This window comes from Galeopterus variegatus, unplaced genomic scaffold, assembly GCF_000696425.1.
Source record: "Galeopterus variegatus unplaced genomic scaffold, G_variegatus-3.0.2 Scaffold3073, whole genome shotgun sequence".
Taxonomy (NCBI): domain Eukaryota; kingdom Metazoa; phylum Chordata; class Mammalia; order Dermoptera; family Cynocephalidae; genus Galeopterus; species Galeopterus variegatus.
Genome location: NW_007729184.1, coordinates 133,646 through 152,641, shown reverse-complemented (window position 1 = coordinate 152,641; position 18,996 = coordinate 133,646). Strand labels below are relative to the sequence as shown.

The window sequence follows — 18,996 nt, the reverse complement described above, 5'->3', positions numbered from 1 at the left end:
GTTTGTACCTATGGCAGAGCAAATAGATACAAATTAAATAAAGCTACACTTAATTTGAAAAAACAATTAAGGTCTCTCAAAGAACTTTAAGAATATTAGACCTGTGGTACTCTTGCATTTCCCCCCTCTACAAATACTCAGCTATTCAGTCCATTTAAATAAATATTCACAAGACTCAACATTTTAACTGTTATCCTATACATGCAATAGGAACAGACTGTTGCAACTAATCAATAAACAAAGAGTACATGATAAATATTTTTATTTTTAAACACTGAATTGTACATCTTTCATATAAAAGATGAAATTTTAGCCTGTTTTTTTAAAAAATAATTATATTTGCTAATATTATCTTTACATTTTTTACAGAAGCCAATGTTCTCTAAATCTGCAACTTCATTCCATAGCTTTTACAGAATCATAAACCTTTGAATAAATTTCCAGTATCCTTTGAAAAATAAAAAAATTCATAGAAGATATTTTTATTTAAAACTTAAACAGGTTACAGTATAACTGCCCAACCCTTCAGCTACCACTGAGTACTTCTGCAGTACGGAGAAACCAACAAGTTGGAGTAATTAATTCTCTGTATTTACTTTAATCAAAAAGAGGTTTTTCGTAGTGAGAACAAATAATCTTTCATTTGTTGCCTGAAAGCCTAAAATAGGATCATTGGTTTCTAGGCTTGCTACTTGCTGCTTAGCAACCTGCCCCACTTGTCTGCCTTCCTTTCTGTTGTAAAGTACAGTGGACATGGGAGTAGGTTGACGATAGATGAAGACACGACGAAGGCACTCACAAAGGGCTGCATAGGAGTAATTTGGAGCACAGGCAAAAAATTTTTTGTCTCTCTTTGATGCTTGGACGTAGCCTGCCGAGAAATATAAAACAAAAGAAAAACTATATATTAAACAGAAGGGGGAAAATTCTGAGTTAACACTTAATATTTTGAAATTTTTATTATAAATTAGCACACCTAAGTAAGATATATATACCATAAATATCCAAGAATGGCTCAATTCTGAATCATTAATTATTAGTTATACTCACTCTCTCCCAACTAGTGCAAAAATGCAATTTTAATTCCTATGGAACAAATAGATAGGGTTTAATGTCTTCAATAAAAGCACAGCATATTTCCATTAAATTTCCATGAATAATTAAAACACTAAAAATCTAAAATCCATGCCAAAATATCTTTAAATGCCAATTTAATATCTAGGTTTACAAATCACTATTATGGTCTCATCAGATAAATGAGAAAAGATTGTAGGATCATAACCTTATTTCAGAAATCTGTTAATAATACAGGACTAAAGTCCTATTCATAATGTATCTCTGAAGGCACTAATATTCACAATATATTCTTTTATTATCCCTATGATGTTCATGGTATTTTAATACACCTATACCAACACTGTAACAGGGTTATACTTCAGCCACCAGAAGTATAACCTTGAGACCTCTACAACCTCAAAAGAAAATTCAAGTTTCTAATTTTAAAAATTTAATTAGAATATCCCTTAAAAACTAATTAAACTGGAAAAAATCCTAATTTTATCTTAATTCATATACATGTTTACAAAGCACCTCTACAGATTAAAACAACATTTATGTTCTAAAATATAAATGAGGATTTTCAGATTGGGATGTGGTTACTGACTGTTATAACGTGAGATAAAATATATAACATTAATAAAAATTGAGATCTCATCAAACAATAAATAAGCAAAAAAAAAAAAACCATTGAGTATAGCTAGATCAGTGCTGTTTGTTTTAATATTATGCAGGGTTTGAAGAGGAAAAATGAAAAGCATGTAGATACCTAATTGAGTAGTTTAGAATTAGCTCTCCAGGCTAACCTTAATAGAATTAATAATGCATATAATATATCAAGGGTACATATCTAATATAATCCTGATATAACTTACAATTCAAGCATAGAATTCTACTATAATAGGGGATTTGGGGATAGAAATGGAGAATCTTAGCACCTAAAAATTATATGACAGAGCTTCTATCTTACTGAAGAAAGAGGATAGACAATAAAAAAACAGAATTATAGTAGGGAGACTAGAAATTATGTGGTTAAATTAGTCAATCAAACTTTGTATGTCAGGTCATTAAATCAATTTTGAGTCTGAATTTAACCAGTTTAGCAGCCTACATTACTAATTATAAGGAATAACTGATGAATCTCTTCTACAATTAGGGTTGTGCATATAGCCATCAAAATGCACAATTTATTTCTTGCTGTCAATTTAAAATAACCTTTCAATAAAGCAATAACTGGCTAGTTAACATAAAAATTCCTCCCATATAATAGTAATATATTTTTTGACATAATATCAATGATTGCATAAGTCTACAATTATGCAGTTTAATATTTTTCAAGCCCTAGTTTGAAGACTGATATTTTCCCCTTTATCCTACCAAATAAATTTAATTTCTGTTTACCACCATTTTCTGTAAGTGTTTGCTATCATGGCTCTATTTTGCACTCAAGTTCCATGAAAGATATCTCTTAATGTGCATTACTTTAGAGCAATTCTATTACGTTTTTGAAAATTGCTCTGAAGAAACTTGAATATAAGTTCGATGTAGAGTATTGTCAAGTCCCCTATTCATATTCTAATACTGTATAGCTTACAGAATTAGAATAAGCAAATGACTGACTCAAGTGGTTAGACAACCATTTTCACTTCTATTCTGTGTTGATCTTCTGCACGAGCATAAAACAGATTAGTTCTACTGTTCCAATAGTACTAACATTCATCAACTACAGTACAAGTGACCAAATTATAGCAAAAATCAATCTAAATGTAATAAGGAGAGCTTAAACTAAAAAGAAAAAAGAAAAGAAAAAAAGAACTTAAAAGAAAATAAAAAAATAACTTAAAAAAAAGATCAGTGTAAGTATTGGTATAATGGAAAATGTCAAAGAGCTTGCTATATACCTAATGCATTGAAAGTTGCGATGTGTTCCCACTTATCATCCTGCTTGCTGGAGTGTGGTTGCCAGAGTAGGGCGTCAACATCATGGCGCAAGCAGAAGCAGGGCATTTCTTTAGGATCCACTATGACAGAGAAAAGGTACTGGTTGCTTCCGAGATTCACCTAAAAAATGATAAATATTTTACTCAACAAAAAATTAATAATAATGGCAAAAACTGACACACAGCACTAAGTGGCAGCAACTGTTCTAAATTTTTTATATACCTAATCTGACTGACTCCTCATAATATCCCTGAGAGAAATACGCTATTGATACATTCATTTTAAAGCTGAAGAAAGTGACATCCAGGAAATTTAAGTAACTTGTTCCCGGTCAGCCTGGTAATAAGTTGTGGAGCTGAAATCTGAACCCAGAATCTATGTTCTTAACCATTATGTTATACTACCTCTCAACTGTTAGTAAGTACTTTAAAATACAATATAAAGCACTGTATTAGTCCGTTTTTGTTGCCTTTAACAAAATACATGGAACTGTGTGATTTATAAAGAAAAAGGACATTTATTGCTTACAGTTTCTGAGGCTGGGAAGTCCAAAGTCCATCTGGTGGTGGCAACAGTGAACCAGGGGTCTCACATTGTAAGATGGTGGAAGCAGAGAGAGGAGAGGGCAGAGGGAGAGAGAGTTTCCTCTTTCTTCTCTTAAAGCCCTCAGAACCACACCCCTGACCACCATTTTTAAGCCATCCACTACAGCACGGTCCTACAATTTAATCACCTCTTTACGGGTCTACCTTACAACTACCATACCAGGATTTCCCACACTCTTAACAGTCATGGTGGGGGCTAAGTTTCTAATATATAAAACTTGGGGGATACAATTCAAGCTTCAGGGAGTTTTGGGGGCACATAATTCAATCTATTACAAGCACCAATTTTATAAGCGGAATATTTTTTAAACAAGAATACAAACATGAAGTTTACTAATGCTAACTTGTAATAACTACTAAGAACAATGATGGCTACTAGAATTTATGAGTACATTCCATATGTCAGGCATGTTATGAACATTAACTCTCCACAACCCATGAGGCTGCTATTATCTTCATTTAATAAATGAAAACACAAACTTGAAGAGCTTGAGTAACTTGTTCTAGGCCACACAGAAAAATCACAGTGCTGGGATTTGAACTCAGTTCTGCTTACAAATTATTTACTTTAGTGTACAGCTTAATTACAATAATGTTAATAATATTCATTATGTCAATAATTGTTATTGGAATATTGATGCCTAAAGATATTCATTTTAATGCAAAATCATCAAATTGAGACCTATAATTGAATTCCATCTATAGGAATACTTCTTTTAATGGAGATAGACTGCAACAATATTCTTTATTACAAACACTATCAGAGTTTAAAATGCCAAACAGACTAAATACCAACAAAAATCACATCAAATGTAGAAAATATACATAGTACTTGATGAATATTGAATCGAATTTATGAGCTTTAGAGCAGACAGAAGAAGAACAAAATGCTGGGTTAAAATAAGAAGTGGAGACTTGACCTGTATTCAATAGGAAAAGCTGTGAAGTGGCTCTCCAGCAAGAGGATTTATTGATATAGCTGTGCCAGCACAGGCTACTGGTCACAGGAGAATCCAGTGCAACCCAAATTCTGCTCCCCCAGTAATGCCTGGCTTTTGGGTAGGGCCAGTGCTTGTTCTCTACCAAAGAAGGGTAACAAGCTGGCACACACAGACAGACCACAGACTATTTCTTCTCTCTCCTTGCTCCTGATAGTCACTAGCTAAGTGAGGCTTACTTATAAAATCATCACTAGCTAACTGGTCTTTCATAAGAGGTTTGGTAGATCCGACACTGCTTCAGCTCTTTTCCCTGTGCCCCCACTCTGATACTCTCATTTGTTTATTAAGGGCTTTCACAGAAGAAAAAATTACATAACTGAAATATAATGCAGGTAGAAATTATATTTCCATAAAAATGCATTTACTTTCATGAGCCAGGCACCTTAAGAATGTACTGAGTATTATGAGTATAATAATGCAACTAACTGATCGTACTTAAATGGACAGCAGTGAGAAAAGAACAGAGGACCAGAACCACCAACCGAAAGGCTACCCACTGAGAAAGATCAACCATGAAAATAAAAGAATGGGGATGAAGGTCTCCCATTATGAGCCCATTTCTCCAACTTACATGTTCCTTCTCTTCCACTCCCATTTACCTTTCACATACCTCCTTTACAACGATTCTGTCAAAGTATTATAAATTACAAAACCAGCAATCTCACATGGTTTGCCTTTGCCATACCTTAGACATGGCATTCTGCTTGGATCCCTCTTGTCCTTTTTTACCTGATGGATTCCTACTTAACCTCTAAGACTCAGTTCAACCATTAGTTGCTCTCAGAATTCTCCTAATTTCATGGTTACACGAGCTGCTTAAACTCTGAGAACGCCCAGCATCATATATATTTTTATCAAATTATTTCTCCTACTATATATTAGATTATTAACATGCATGTATACCACCTGTGGGAGACTAAATACCATCCCCCAAGATGGCCACATCTTAATCCCATGGAACCTGTAAATAAGTTACCTTAAATGGCAAAAAGGACTTTGCAGGTGTGATTTGTCCTTGGTTTCAGGGTGTGGGCTTTTTTAGTAATACTGCCGTCCTCCAGTGGTAGGAGACTTCTAATAGTGTAGATGATTTTCTGCCCCTCCCTGAGGAATACAGATGGTATTTTGGAGGAATAGAGATGGTATTTTGGAGGAACATAGATGATATTTTGGAGGAATAGAGATGGTATTTTGTTGCCTTTCTTTTTTATATTTTCTTGTAGCTGCAGTGTGTCTTCTTTTGAGCCCTTAGAGTGCTAAGACTTGATATTCTACCCTCAGCAGTGTAGGTTTTTGTTACTTAAGGAAAATAGTTCAGGTAGCACTTCATGCTTTTTCCCACAGCAGAAGATATTCCCCTCCTCCAACTCTGCACCACCAAGAAAGCTTTTCTCTAGTCTCCTGCTCCACTCCTAGTCTTTCTTGTTAGTCCTATTCAAGGTCCAGAAAGAAGACCCTGCAAGGGTGTGCAACTACCCTTACCCAAGGGTTCTATATTTTCTTGTTAGCCCACACTAGGCCTTTAACAATTTGTTAGTAGAATCCTTCTTACCCACTTATATGGCAGTACTGTCTTCCTCCCATGATCAAGTAAAACAGTGTTCCTACCCCATCTTTCCTTGGTGGCACTTGCTTTTCCTTAGATTTCAAGCTAGTTGGCTGTCCCGTGACCTTAGCTCTCTCCCAGATTTTTAAAAGTTATAATTTTATAGAAAATCCAGGCTTTTCTTGTTACAGTAGGAGCAACAATCTTTTCAGCTTTCTATATCCCAGACAGAAGCTGAAATTCCCTTGATAACTATTTATAAACTTACTAAAAAACCTGGTACTTCAATTTATAATCAGTAGACTAGTAATAGTTCAATATCTACAAGAGGTTCCATACACACAGGTAGGCGAATTGTATACTATAGGATCCCACTCGTCTGGCTTCTGCTAACAAAATCAAGGGTAGACATCTAAACCAAAGGCAACCCATCTTTTATTCATTGATCTATGAAATGATCAACTGAAGGGTTTTCTTGAACAGGGGCTTCTCATACTGGGTGGTGGTTGGCCAGACAAAATCCCCTTCTTGGGGAAGTCTAATTGCCAAAAACAAACAATTCAAGCTAAGAAGATAGGCAGAAGACATAGCCAGACTGTAGTTAAGTAGAAACCAGGATGTGATGTAGAAAGAGATCAACAGGTAGAAGTATGCTCAGCAGAAGCAAATACAGGAGATGGCAATGTGATTGTAATGGCATAGCACTGAGGTAGAGAGCAAGAGGCACTTGGCATTTAAGAAGCAAGCAGATTACCCACACATCAGGACTATGTGCTAGTTTCTGTTTATTCCACTTCTCCTTTAGGTTTGAATTGCCAAAGCATTTGTTTTCCAGAATGACCTTTTGTACTCCATGAAATCTGAAGAGATTTTTTTCACCATTCCTTATAGTACTCCCATGTGCTCACATCCATCACTTAAGATAACCACAGGTTTTTTCTGTTTTTCTGGGTGTTTTTTTTTCCTGTTTTTTTTTTCTTCCCTGTTTCCTGTAGCTTCTTAAAGTTTAAATAACAGGATTTTGTCCAAAAGAAAAGTAAATTAGAATTAGGATTACAAAGTAAAGTAACTAAAATACCTAGTTTTGCTAGGCGAATTCAATGAATGAAAATCAAGTATGACAACTAAAAATTAACACAATTAAAGAGCACTTTTTATGATCCCATGGACAGAAAATACCAATACTAGAAAAAGAAAGATGTATGAAGAACAACAAACACATTGTATCGTAATTTGAAGGACAAAGCAGGGGAAGTGAGATATTTTCCATTATCTGGCATGAGCAATTTACCTGGAAGAATCAAGAACAAGATGTTCGAAAGATTCCTGAGTCAAGAACAGGTGCCACAAATCCCATTTTTCAACTGATAACTATTTATTCTGGTTGTGAACAAAATTCTGTTGAGTTTACAACTTGGTAGCCAAAGGCAAAATGGGTAAGCAAATAATAAAGAAAAGGATGGCTGTTTGGGCAGACACACTATCAAAGGTAAGAAGTAGGAGCCAATAGCTTATTAGCAGTGGAAAGAACAAAAACAAATCAAGCACAATCAGAAAAAAAAGTCTGAAAATGGAGTAGGGTGAGGCTACTTATTGTAGGAGCAAAAAGTCCCATTTACTTCAAATGCTTCTTAGGGTGTTATAGCAATACACAGCACGGCAATTAATGTTCACAATGATTATATTCAACCATCAATAAAATGTTTCTTTCTCTTCAGAATGCTTTATGTAAGATGGAGGGCAAATAATAAGTTTTAGTAAGATTATAAGGGGAAAAAAGGATTGTAAATATAGCTTTGGCATTTAAATGGGAAAAATGAACTTATTTAGATAATTTACTTACTTAGGAAACTCATTCCTTGTTAATGCCAAAGAAATATCTTACCGCTTAAAAAAGAATAACTCTTGAATCCATAAACCCTTTGGCCAATAAAATATGATTCCACATTTCTTCTATTCTCACGGTTACTATAGAAAAGGTCACATTTATCTTTGAAATACCAGTGAAGATGACAATTAGAGTAAAATATTCTCTAAAGAATATTTGAAACATGCATTTCAAGTAGTCAATTGATTGTCTTTTTATTCTCTTTATGGAACACTTAGCAATCAAAGACTTTTGAAGATTAAAGGTCAAAAGTGAAGACACTTAAGCAACCTTTAATCTCACACACTATCAAATTAAATTGAAAAATAATATTAAGAAATAGGTTTTATCTATTCAGAAATAAAGTACTTGTTGGAACACCAGATTGAAACCTTAATTCCAAATTCATATTCTGTACAACAGAATACATTGTTAAAATTATTTACTCTGTTCTTACTATGCATAAGGTATTGAGCTGATCTGTATTTACAACCTTATTTAATCTTTTACCCGAGAATTAGGAACATGATTTTATTTCATAGAAGAGGAAACTCAAATGAGAGGTTAAGAGATTTAAGTTAAGAAGCTAATAAATGGTAGCTGGAATTTAAATCCAGATGTGCTTCCAAAGTCACGTACTTCATCAAGATACTGCGTGCTCTCTGAAAGCCAAAACTTTATAGTAATTATTAAGCAATCACCAGAGTGTGTCCTGGCTAGGTACTATTTCAGATACAGTAACTCACTTACTATAAATTATGTCTATACTCTAGTTTCATCAGTTAAGTTGTACAGATAAGTTTTTCAGAGATTGGAGGACAGGAAGATGTCAGATCTTAGCTAAGTCGTGTAAAATGTAATTGGTGGAAATACACTTACATTTTTACTTTTAAAAAGCTGAAGAAAATAACTATTACTTAGAAATATGAGAACACTGACAATACTTTTTATTTTTGAAAATTATCAAATTGAACCTTTAGTTGTGATATATCAAAATTAATATCAAATTTCACTATTCTAATGGAGGATACATATAAATGTATAAGATAACAGAAATGTATCAGAAAAGCATGTTTAGTAGGTTTGAGAAACAACATGAAGGCCAGTGTGACTAAAGAAAAATGAACTGGGAAAAACATTGTAGAAAATGAGAGAGAATCTAGACTAGACAGAAGTTCTTCTTAAACTACAGGTCTCAACACTGGTAACAAAAGCAAATTAGAAGATCAAGAACAGTATTTTCTATTTTATTTCATTAAAAATAGTATTGAATAAAGAGTACCAGAGTATGTCTCATATGATAAGGATAGTACTGTTTTGTGAAATTTCTGCACTGTGTGTATGTGTGTGTGTTGAGTCTCAATTTAAAATTTATCATATACACCAAGTTACAGAAAGTTTGAAGGCTGCTTGTAGACCACGTAAGGACACTGAACATTCTTGTAAATGTGACACTTTAGGAATAGGGAAATGATGTAATCTACTAAACTCTTTTAAAAGGGTTTGATCTTCATACAAAGTACTTATTAATTCAAAGAGGAAGATAAGTTGAGGGTAAAGAAACCTGGTAGACATCAAATAAATTTAATACTGCAATAGTAGGAAAAAAAAATGACACCAAGTTCCTCCTACTGTGATACACTGGAAAGGAAACATCATTTATTCCTGGCAAAAATGCAACACCTGAATCTGATGAGGAAATAGTATACAATTCCAAATTCAGAGACAGTCTATAAAAGGTACAAGATAAAGTCAATGTCAAAAAGGTTGGGTAATGGCTGTTCCAAATTAAAGGAGACTAAAGAGACACCACAACTAAAGTCAATATGTGACATGGGATTGGATCCTGAATCAGGAAAAAAAAAAAAGAAAAATTGCTATAAAGTACATTATTGGAGTAATTGGTAAAATGTGAATATGAACACTATATTAGGTAAAAGTATTACATCAATGTTAAATTTCCAGAATTGTGTTATAGTTATTAAAAAAAAAAAAAAAAAAAAAAAAAACCCTTCATTTTAAGGTATATATGTTAGGGGTAAAGGGACATAGTATCTGCAACTGATTCCTAAATGTTTCAGCAAAAAGAGAGGGGAAATAGAGAAAAAATAAATGTGGCAAATGTCAACAATTGCTAAAATCAAACTGAAGGATATTATTATGGGCTTAGTTGTATTCCTCCCCCCTACCCCCAATTAATATGGAAATCTTAACCCCTAGTGCCTCAGAATGTGACTATATTTGGAAAGAGGACCTTTAAAGAGGCAATTAAGTTAAAATGAGGTCACTAAGGTAGGCCCAATCCAATACAACTGCTGTCCTTATAAGAAAAGATTAGGATACAGACACTCACACGTGAAGGTAAGGGGAGAAGATAGCCATCTACAAAGGAGAGAGGCCTTAGAAGAAACCAACCCTGCCAAAACCTTGATCTTGGACTTCTATCCTCCAGAACTGTGATAATAAAGCTCTGTTATTTAAGCCACCCAATCTGTGGTACTTTGCTACAGCAGCCCTAGCAAACTAATTCAGATATATAGGAGTTTATTGTGTTATTTTTAAACTTTTCTATAAGTTTGAATTTTTTTCAAAATATAATGTCAAAATTTGATAATAAAAGGATTATGATGGCAATTGAGTATAAAATTGGCTAATGCAAATCATTTGCTGACTCACTCCATAAAGAGGAATGATAATAAAATAAAAACTTCCTAGGCTGAATTACAAGAATAAATTGCAGCAACCATGCAAATGCTAATGTGTTATATAAATGATTATGATTAATAGGTAAGTTATACATAGAGACACACCTTTAAGAAAAATGTGAGTTATACATGAAGATGCACCTTTAAGAAAATTTAGCTAGGGAGAGGCTGGGTTGTACACTTCATTTTGCAGAGTAATTTGAATGATCACTTACTCCAGAGTAACTGGGATTAAGATTTATGTTTCAGTCTTATCGAATATATACCACATCCTCTTGCTGCCTGCCTTCAGAGATGTAACATGCAGAATCCTATCCTATACAAACAACAAAAGCTAAATAAATATATGTTACTTACCAGTAAATCTTTCTCCTTATATTAGCCATTACTTGTCCTTAGAATTCAGTGTTGACTATCTTAAGTCACATGTATTACAGAACTTGACTCACACACACATATTGTTCTGCCTCTTAAATTTTAATATGGTTTCCCCATTGGTGACCACGCTGCTAACCAATACTCCACTGATGACAATAACCTCTTACCCTTCCAGCTTTTTTCAACTCCTACATTTCTACGTCACTTGTACTCTGCCTTATAATTTCAAAGTATGTATGAGATACACTCTCCTGACATGAACCTGAGCCATGTTTCCTGCTAGATCACGACCAGATCAAAACAGAAAAAGAATTATGAAACCCATTAAGACCTGGCTCTGGAGCAAAGGTCCAGGTGGCTAGCAGTAAACTGAGAAGCAACTGCAAAAGATCTAGAGAAGGACAGAATGCCAAAAACAAAAAGAAAACAGAAACAAAAACATCTCTGAATCAAACCTATAAACCAAAATTTGAAAATATTAACAAATCTTAAAATTAACAATAAAAACAGCAAATCGCATCAAAACCTAATATATGTCTTAAAATAAATGTATGTTTAAGATGTTCAAAAAATAAATGAAGGCACGGTATACATTAAAATTGAACAAGAAATAATGAAACTAAAACAGGCAAGAATGAATCAAATACTAAATACAGAAATAAGTTATTTAAGTGTTGAAGGGATCTACTGGTTTATCCTTACTACAGATAGTAAAATGCAGAAAGAGAGATATAAGCTAAAAGGAAGACTGTTAAAAAAGGAGCCAGAACTTAGCGTGAATTTTGGGGGAGCACAATTCAGACCATAATATAGGCTGAGAAAACTATTAAGCTGGAAACAAGTACTATTTCTCAAGGAAAAGGGAGGATAACTAAAAGGATGCAACCTGCAGTGCAGAGGTCAGAGCCAAGTGCGGTGGAGAACCACTTACAAACAGGAGTCCTCCTCAACAAACTTCTAACATTTGCATTACTAGATTTCAGAACTGCTTTGGACAATAACCCTCGTGTGCAACCTATCTCCCCCCTTTTTGAACAGGAATGTCTATAGTGATTATCCTATGCTTAGTGATTATCCTATGCTTATTGATTATCCTATGCTTGTTGCATTAAGTTTTCTCTAGTTCCTAGGGCTACAGATGAAGAGGAGCTGTATGAAAGGAGCCTAATCCACACCAGGACAAGATTTAGATGATGACATTCTTGACTTCTGAGCTGATGCTATAACAGAATAAGACTTAAGGGAACGTTTGGAGGTGGTGAGTGTATTTTGCACATGAGAGGGTCATGAATTATTGGGGGCAATGGGTGTGCCATTGCCGCTAGTGCCTATACCAATGGATATGGTAGCCAACCACCCAGATAGCACCCTTTAATCCCTGCCTCATGCTATTGACAGCCTTATGTCATCCCCACCTACAATGTACTAGGGTTAGTCTGTATGAGCAACAGAACATAGCAGAAATGATGGTATATCGCTTCTGAGATCTGGTTATAAAGATATTATGACTTCCATCTTGGTCACTTGTGCTTGGGGAAAGCAGCTGCCACATCATGAGCAGCCCTCTGAAGAGGCCAGCATGGCTAGGAGCTGAGGTTTACTGCCAACAACCATGAGTGAACTTGTAAGTAGATCCTGAAGCCCAAGACAAGCCTTCAGATGACTACAGGCCAGGCCAACACCTTGACTACAACTTTAAAAGATATCCTGAACCCAAGGCACCCGGACAAATGCCTCTGAAATTCCTGACACACAAAAACTGAGATAAATGTTTTTGTTGGATGCCACCAAATTTGGGGGTAATATATAGCAATAGATAGCTAATAAATGTAGTTTGAATATTAAGGCACGAAGGTGTTGAAAATAAAAGAATGCAAAACGTTTTATCATATAAAAACTAATCATAAAAAAGGTAGTTTGGTTATACTAATATCAGAGAGAATATGCTTCATGACAAGGAGTTTTAGCCAGAGATAAAAAGGGGCAATTTCATAATGATAAAAGGGTCAGTTCATCTAGGGAACATGAAAATCCTAATTGTGCTTGCAGCTAATATTACACATATTCAAAATATTTAAAGCAAAAACTGACAAGACTAAAAAGAGAAATGAAGAACTTCACAATTACAGTTGAAGATTTTGACCCTCCTCACCTGGAAATTAAAATAACAAGTAGGTAGAAAAAAAATGATATGAAGGACTCAATACTAATTGACCTGACACAACTTGACCTAATACAAATTGAGATTTAAAGAACACTATATCCAATCATAGCAAATACATATTTTCAAATGCATACGGAAAAATCACCTACAGAGATCATGTATCGAGCCAATCAAAATAAGTTTCACCAATTTTAAACCAGGTATATCTAACCACAATGAAATTAAGTAAGAAATCAGCTTAAAACATATTTACAACACATCACAAAAATCTCTACATATGTGGAAATTAAAGTGTCATGTATACAGAAGCATGGGTCAAAGAAGAAATTACAAAGCAGGGAGACATCCTCCTCCTTTCAAACAACCGTTACAGAGAAACACACCTACTCTGAGCATGAAAGCAGGAAAATTTGAGACAGCTCTGGACACCAAACAGGCAAATTATTGAAACTCTGGCTGCTTCACTTGGAAGATGAGAGGATGGGGGCACATTGTACTTGTTAAGGAAGAGCTGTAATAGCTGGGCCATCTTTTATGCCTTAGACCCTCCTGTAGTAGTCTACCAAAAATTAGGTCACAATAAAAATATCAAAAAGTTATTTGAATGTTTATCAGATCTTTATAAGGGCATTATCTTCTAAATGCCAAAGAAATAGAAGGTAAAGGTTCACACTTAAATACATAAACATTTAAAGTGCCAATAAGGTGAGAAAAAAAGAAAACCGTGTTAAAAAACAGCCTAAGAGAAATGTCTACAATAATTATGACCCACAATCAGATCACAGCTATATGAAGAGCTAAAAAATAGACAAATGGATAGAACAGAAGCTCCTATATAAGAGCAAAAAATTTTTAAACATACATACAGAAATCACCCTCAATGTAAGAAAAAAATCAATATATAGAACACATCTCAGATATCAATTCATACCCATTAAATTGGAAATAAAGTAATACTTCTACAAACACACACACACCCCTTAAGGACTCTATACTCTAGCCACACCAAATTGGTGCTAATTCTTCAAAAGAATGATAATCTCTAGGATTTTACGCAAGTTGCAACATCTGTCTGATACAACCTTCTCTCAGCACTTATCACACACTGTAATTATAGTTATAGATGCTTATTTCACATGCTTGTTTTCCCCATTTGACTGTATGTTTTAAAAGTAGAGACTGTTTTGATTACCAATATATCTCCAAAATTGAAAGTAAGCACTCTATACATATATTTGCTCAATGTTACCATGGTTACAGTATAAATGGAGACAGGTAAACTGCTACAATAATTTGTAAAGCACTTTAATTCAAGGTCAAGAATCTGAGACAATGAATACACATACAGGGGTATTTTTAATGGTGATATGTATAGTTTCAAGAAATCTAGGGAAAATAAAAATCCATCAGGTAAATAATTAAGTAAATTGTGGTACAGCCATATTTGACGGAATATAATCTATTAGTATTTCAAAAATATGATTGATAAGTAAAATGCTTATTGCAATATTAATTTTTTTAAAAAGCATGCTACAAATTGAATCTACTCCATGATTACAGACATAAAAATTACACAAGGACTTCCAGGTAAAAACTTCACAAATGTTAATATTGGCACTGCTAGAGCAAGAAAATAGAAATCCACATTACAATGAACAAATTACATATAATCACATCATAGAAACTATGTAAGAATTAAAATGAATGACACTCAGCTATACGTGCCAATATGGTTGACTGTCAAAAATATAGAAGGGAAAAAAGTCATGAAAGAATACCCAAGAACATGATTCCATTTATACAGAATTCAAGAACATGAAATTAAAGTCTATTATTAAGGGGTTTGTGAGGGTTCTTTAAAAAGTTCATGGAAGAGATTTGTATTATCTTTCTAATTATATTTTTCCATGAACTTTTTGAAGTTCCCTTGTATGTGATAAGGACTATTACGCATACGGACTATTCCACACACTGGAATAAATGCTAACAATGAATTAGACATAAAATTTAGGAGTTATCTGGGGCAGGTGAAAAAAGGCAAGGGGAGATACAGAAAATTAGGGGAAGTGATCTAGAAAAAATGAAATTTAAAAACACTGATTCACTGAAAATGTCTGATTTTTATGAATGCTGTTTAAGCAATACATACTTTTAAAAAAGACTTACATTGAAATTTTTATATAAAAAATGGTGCTTTCATACTAATATAATTTGCCCAGCTTATTTTTCTAAATCTCCATTTTCATGTAAATTTTCTTCAAGTAGGGCACACATGCCTCATTATAAGTGATTGGCTAAACTGGGGGATGGCAACTTTTTTCCTAAACATCAGAAAGCAACTATTTTGGGATTTGCACACTATATAATCTCTGTTGCAACTCAACCCTGCCCATAGGCCATAAGTAATCATAGATGATATGTAAAAGAATGGGAAAGGCCATGTTACAATAAAACTTTATTTACAAAATCAAATAATAGGCCAGATTTGACCTATGAGCCATCATTTGCTGATTCCTATTCTGTGCTAAAGAATAAAATATTATCTAAACAAATCTGCATAACAGTCACATTCAAAAATGGAGGCTAGTATATAGCATAAACAAATATAATATATATACACACACTCATACACTCATGTGTATTTTACAACAGTATGGAGCATTCCACGTATTATAAATAACAATTACTGCAAATATCTTTAAAGTTAAAATTTTGGTTATCGGAATATCAGAGCAGGAAAACATACAACTCACATCAGCCCCTCTCTATGTGTCAAGGGAAATTTACCAAGAAAAAAAAATTAAATTACCTTTATATATAGCTTCTCTTCATATCGTTGGAAGTGAATTCTCCATCAGTCTCATGAGTTTCTGCATGTTTTGTAAGCAGATATTGGCTTCTCTTCATTCTAGACTTCCTTTGCAACGATGTTTGCATAGTGAATAGCCTTGGAAGATAGAGTATCTCCCTCCAGAGCAAAGGACAGGCATGCTAACTGATCATTATAAAAAACTCAGGTTTCCAAAGCTCTTATTTCCTCTCTGGTAATACAGCCTATTGATGTAAGTGGGAATGAATCTGAAACCATCTGTTTCACACGGTGGGAACTGAGAACTTGGGAAACTGACGTAAATATGCTGACACTCATGCTGTTTGCTATGCAAGATAATAAAGTCTCTGACCCAGGAATCTCCTGTCTTCTGCCAGCACTCATTAAAATGTGGCAGGCTAACTCGTTAGCTTGCAAATAGGGTAAAATCTCCGAACCTTCACAGTTCTTGACATATCTGCTCTTCTAGAACTTTCTAATAATTAGTGTTATGTTATTGTAAATGTAAGAGGCAAATACACCAATCTCTGCTTTAAATGAGCCATTCTCCAAGTATGATATGCAGAAACCCAGGGGGATAAGGGGAGGTCTAAGAGATACCTTCAGGGGATCCATAAACTTAAAGCCATTTCCATAATAATATTAGGATGTAAACTGCTTTCTCACTATGTTTAAACTTGTATGAATGGTACAAAAAGAAAAGTAGGTAAAATTGCTGGAGTCATAGCACCAGCTACGGAAGCAGCATCAAACCCCTACTAGTGAGTCATTACTAGTGGTCATTGCATTCTTTATTGCCATGTGCTCATACTAAAGAGAATGCCAGTTGTACTTTAAAATGTCCTTGAGAAAGAAGTAAAAATAATTCATTTTACTAAATCTTGACTCCTGAGTGCATGTCTTCTTAGTATTCTGAACTAAATGGGAAGTACACATAAGGCAGTTCTGCTGCATACCAACGGTTGTCTCAAGGAAAAGCACATAAGCAATCATTTGAGTTGCAAGCATTGGAATGGCCACTTTTTCATGGAACATCATTTTTACTTGAAACAACTGACAAATTAAGGTTATTGAAAACTGGGTATTTGGCAAACATTTTCTCAAAAGTAAATGAAGTGAGCCTGTCACTTCAAGGAGAACAACTGAAAGTATTTGTTGCTAATGATTAAATTTGAGCTTTTGAACAAAATTTGGAATTTTGGAAAACTTGTATTTATCACCATGAGGATGACAGCTTGGCAATCCTTAAACACTTTTATGGTGAGATGAGTGGCATATTTAGCAAATGTGTGTGTGTACACTGAATCATGGAATGGATCAACATTTGGAAAATCTGCACAACTTAGAGAACTAATACTTCCAAATGATCTGCATGGGTAACATCCATTCAAAGTACCTGAAAACCAATGGACTTTAAGTATGAAAAGTTCACCAAAAGGCTTCAGATTCCACACTACAACTAATATTTAAGAAATTAACACTATCAAATTTTAGTGTAATGTCAAAAAGAAAAAAACCCATCATTATTTGAAAACACTATTTAAATATATCCTTCTTGTCCAATTATAAATCTACATTATGCTGAATTTTCTCAACACACTTTAACCAAAATATCATTAAAATTAATTGAATACAGAAGCAGATATGTGAATCCCACTATGTTCTATTAATGCAGACATTAAAGAAATCTGCAAAAATGTAAAACAATGCCAATACTCTTACATTTTTTTGGAGGGCTCTGGAAAATGTCCTTATTTTCGTTAAAAAATATTAATTATGTTAACAGGGTAATAGGTTGTTAAATAAACAAATATTTTAAAATTTTCTTAGTTTAATTTCTAATATAGTAAATTTCAATAGACATAATCCAAATATAAACATTAAGTACCCCAAAGAGCTTAAAAATGTAAAGGGGTCCTAAGACCAAAAACTTTGAGAACCACTAGTTTACATACTTTTAAATGTATTTCTCTCCTCTATAAACTTCTTGAAAGATTAGTATGTAGAGTACATTCCTTTGCCACTTCCCTTTCTAATGACATTAACTTAAAAGAATAACTTCCTGTTTGTAACTCCCCTGCTTTGCATCTTGATGGGTTTATCTAAAAGTTGTATGATCTTTTCATTTGTTTCAATCTTACTTTTAAGTAATATCTAATAAATATGATCTCATCTGAGAAATTTACTGTCATCTATTTTTTTAAATATCTTATCACCTTTTGGTCATTCAAGTCTGTATCTCATTTGATCACTACAGATCAATGTTGTTCAAGAGAAATAAAATAGGAGCCATAAACATAATTTTAAATTTTCTAAGAGCTGAATTAAAAAGTAAAAAGAAAATGGAGAAATTATTTTTAATAATATATTTTATTTAACTAAACATATCTAAACTATTATCATTTCACATAAAAATTAATATAAAAATCTATTAAGATATTTTATATTCTTTTCTTTTATGCTAAGTTTTCAAAATTTAGTTGTAATTTTACACTTACAGCACATAATTCAGCCTAGCCACATTTCAAGCACTCAATAGCCACTCTATGGCCAGTGGCTAATACTTTGGTCAGCAAAGCTCAAGACAAAAGTAGTTGTAATTTTACACTTACAGCACATAATTCAGCCTAGCCACATTTCAAACACTCAATAGCCACTCTATGGCCAGTGGCTAATACTTTGGTCAGCAAAGCTCAAGACAAAAGCAAAAATTACTCATTTTCAATTCTACATGACTTCTGATTTGAGCTTTAAACCTCAGTGACCATATCTTGTTATCTTTCTTATTCAGTTCTGATGTTCAATAATTCTCTTTTATTGTGCTCCTTCATATATTCACTTAACATTTTATTTTCCAAATGGCAAATACTAAACTTAATATTCATTTCTTTCAGGGAAATTTA

General features: G+C 33.7%; 1 protein-coding gene across 1 annotated transcript in view; it reads right to left on the bottom strand.

Moving 5' to 3' along the window:
• Positions 1-245: 245 nt before the first annotated feature.
• NUDCD1 (NudC domain containing 1) overlaps positions 246-18,996 on the bottom strand; it is an 84,115-nt gene continuing 65,364 nt past the window's right edge. The window contains exons 9-10 of the mRNA XM_008583890.1: positions 2,958-3,117; positions 246-871 (exon numbers count right to left, since the gene is read on the bottom strand). Of these exons, the coding sequence (XP_008582112.1) occupies positions 579-871; positions 2,958-3,117 (453 nt within the window). The 3' untranslated portion in view covers positions 246-578. The remainder of the gene's footprint in view (positions 872-2,957; positions 3,118-18,996) is intronic.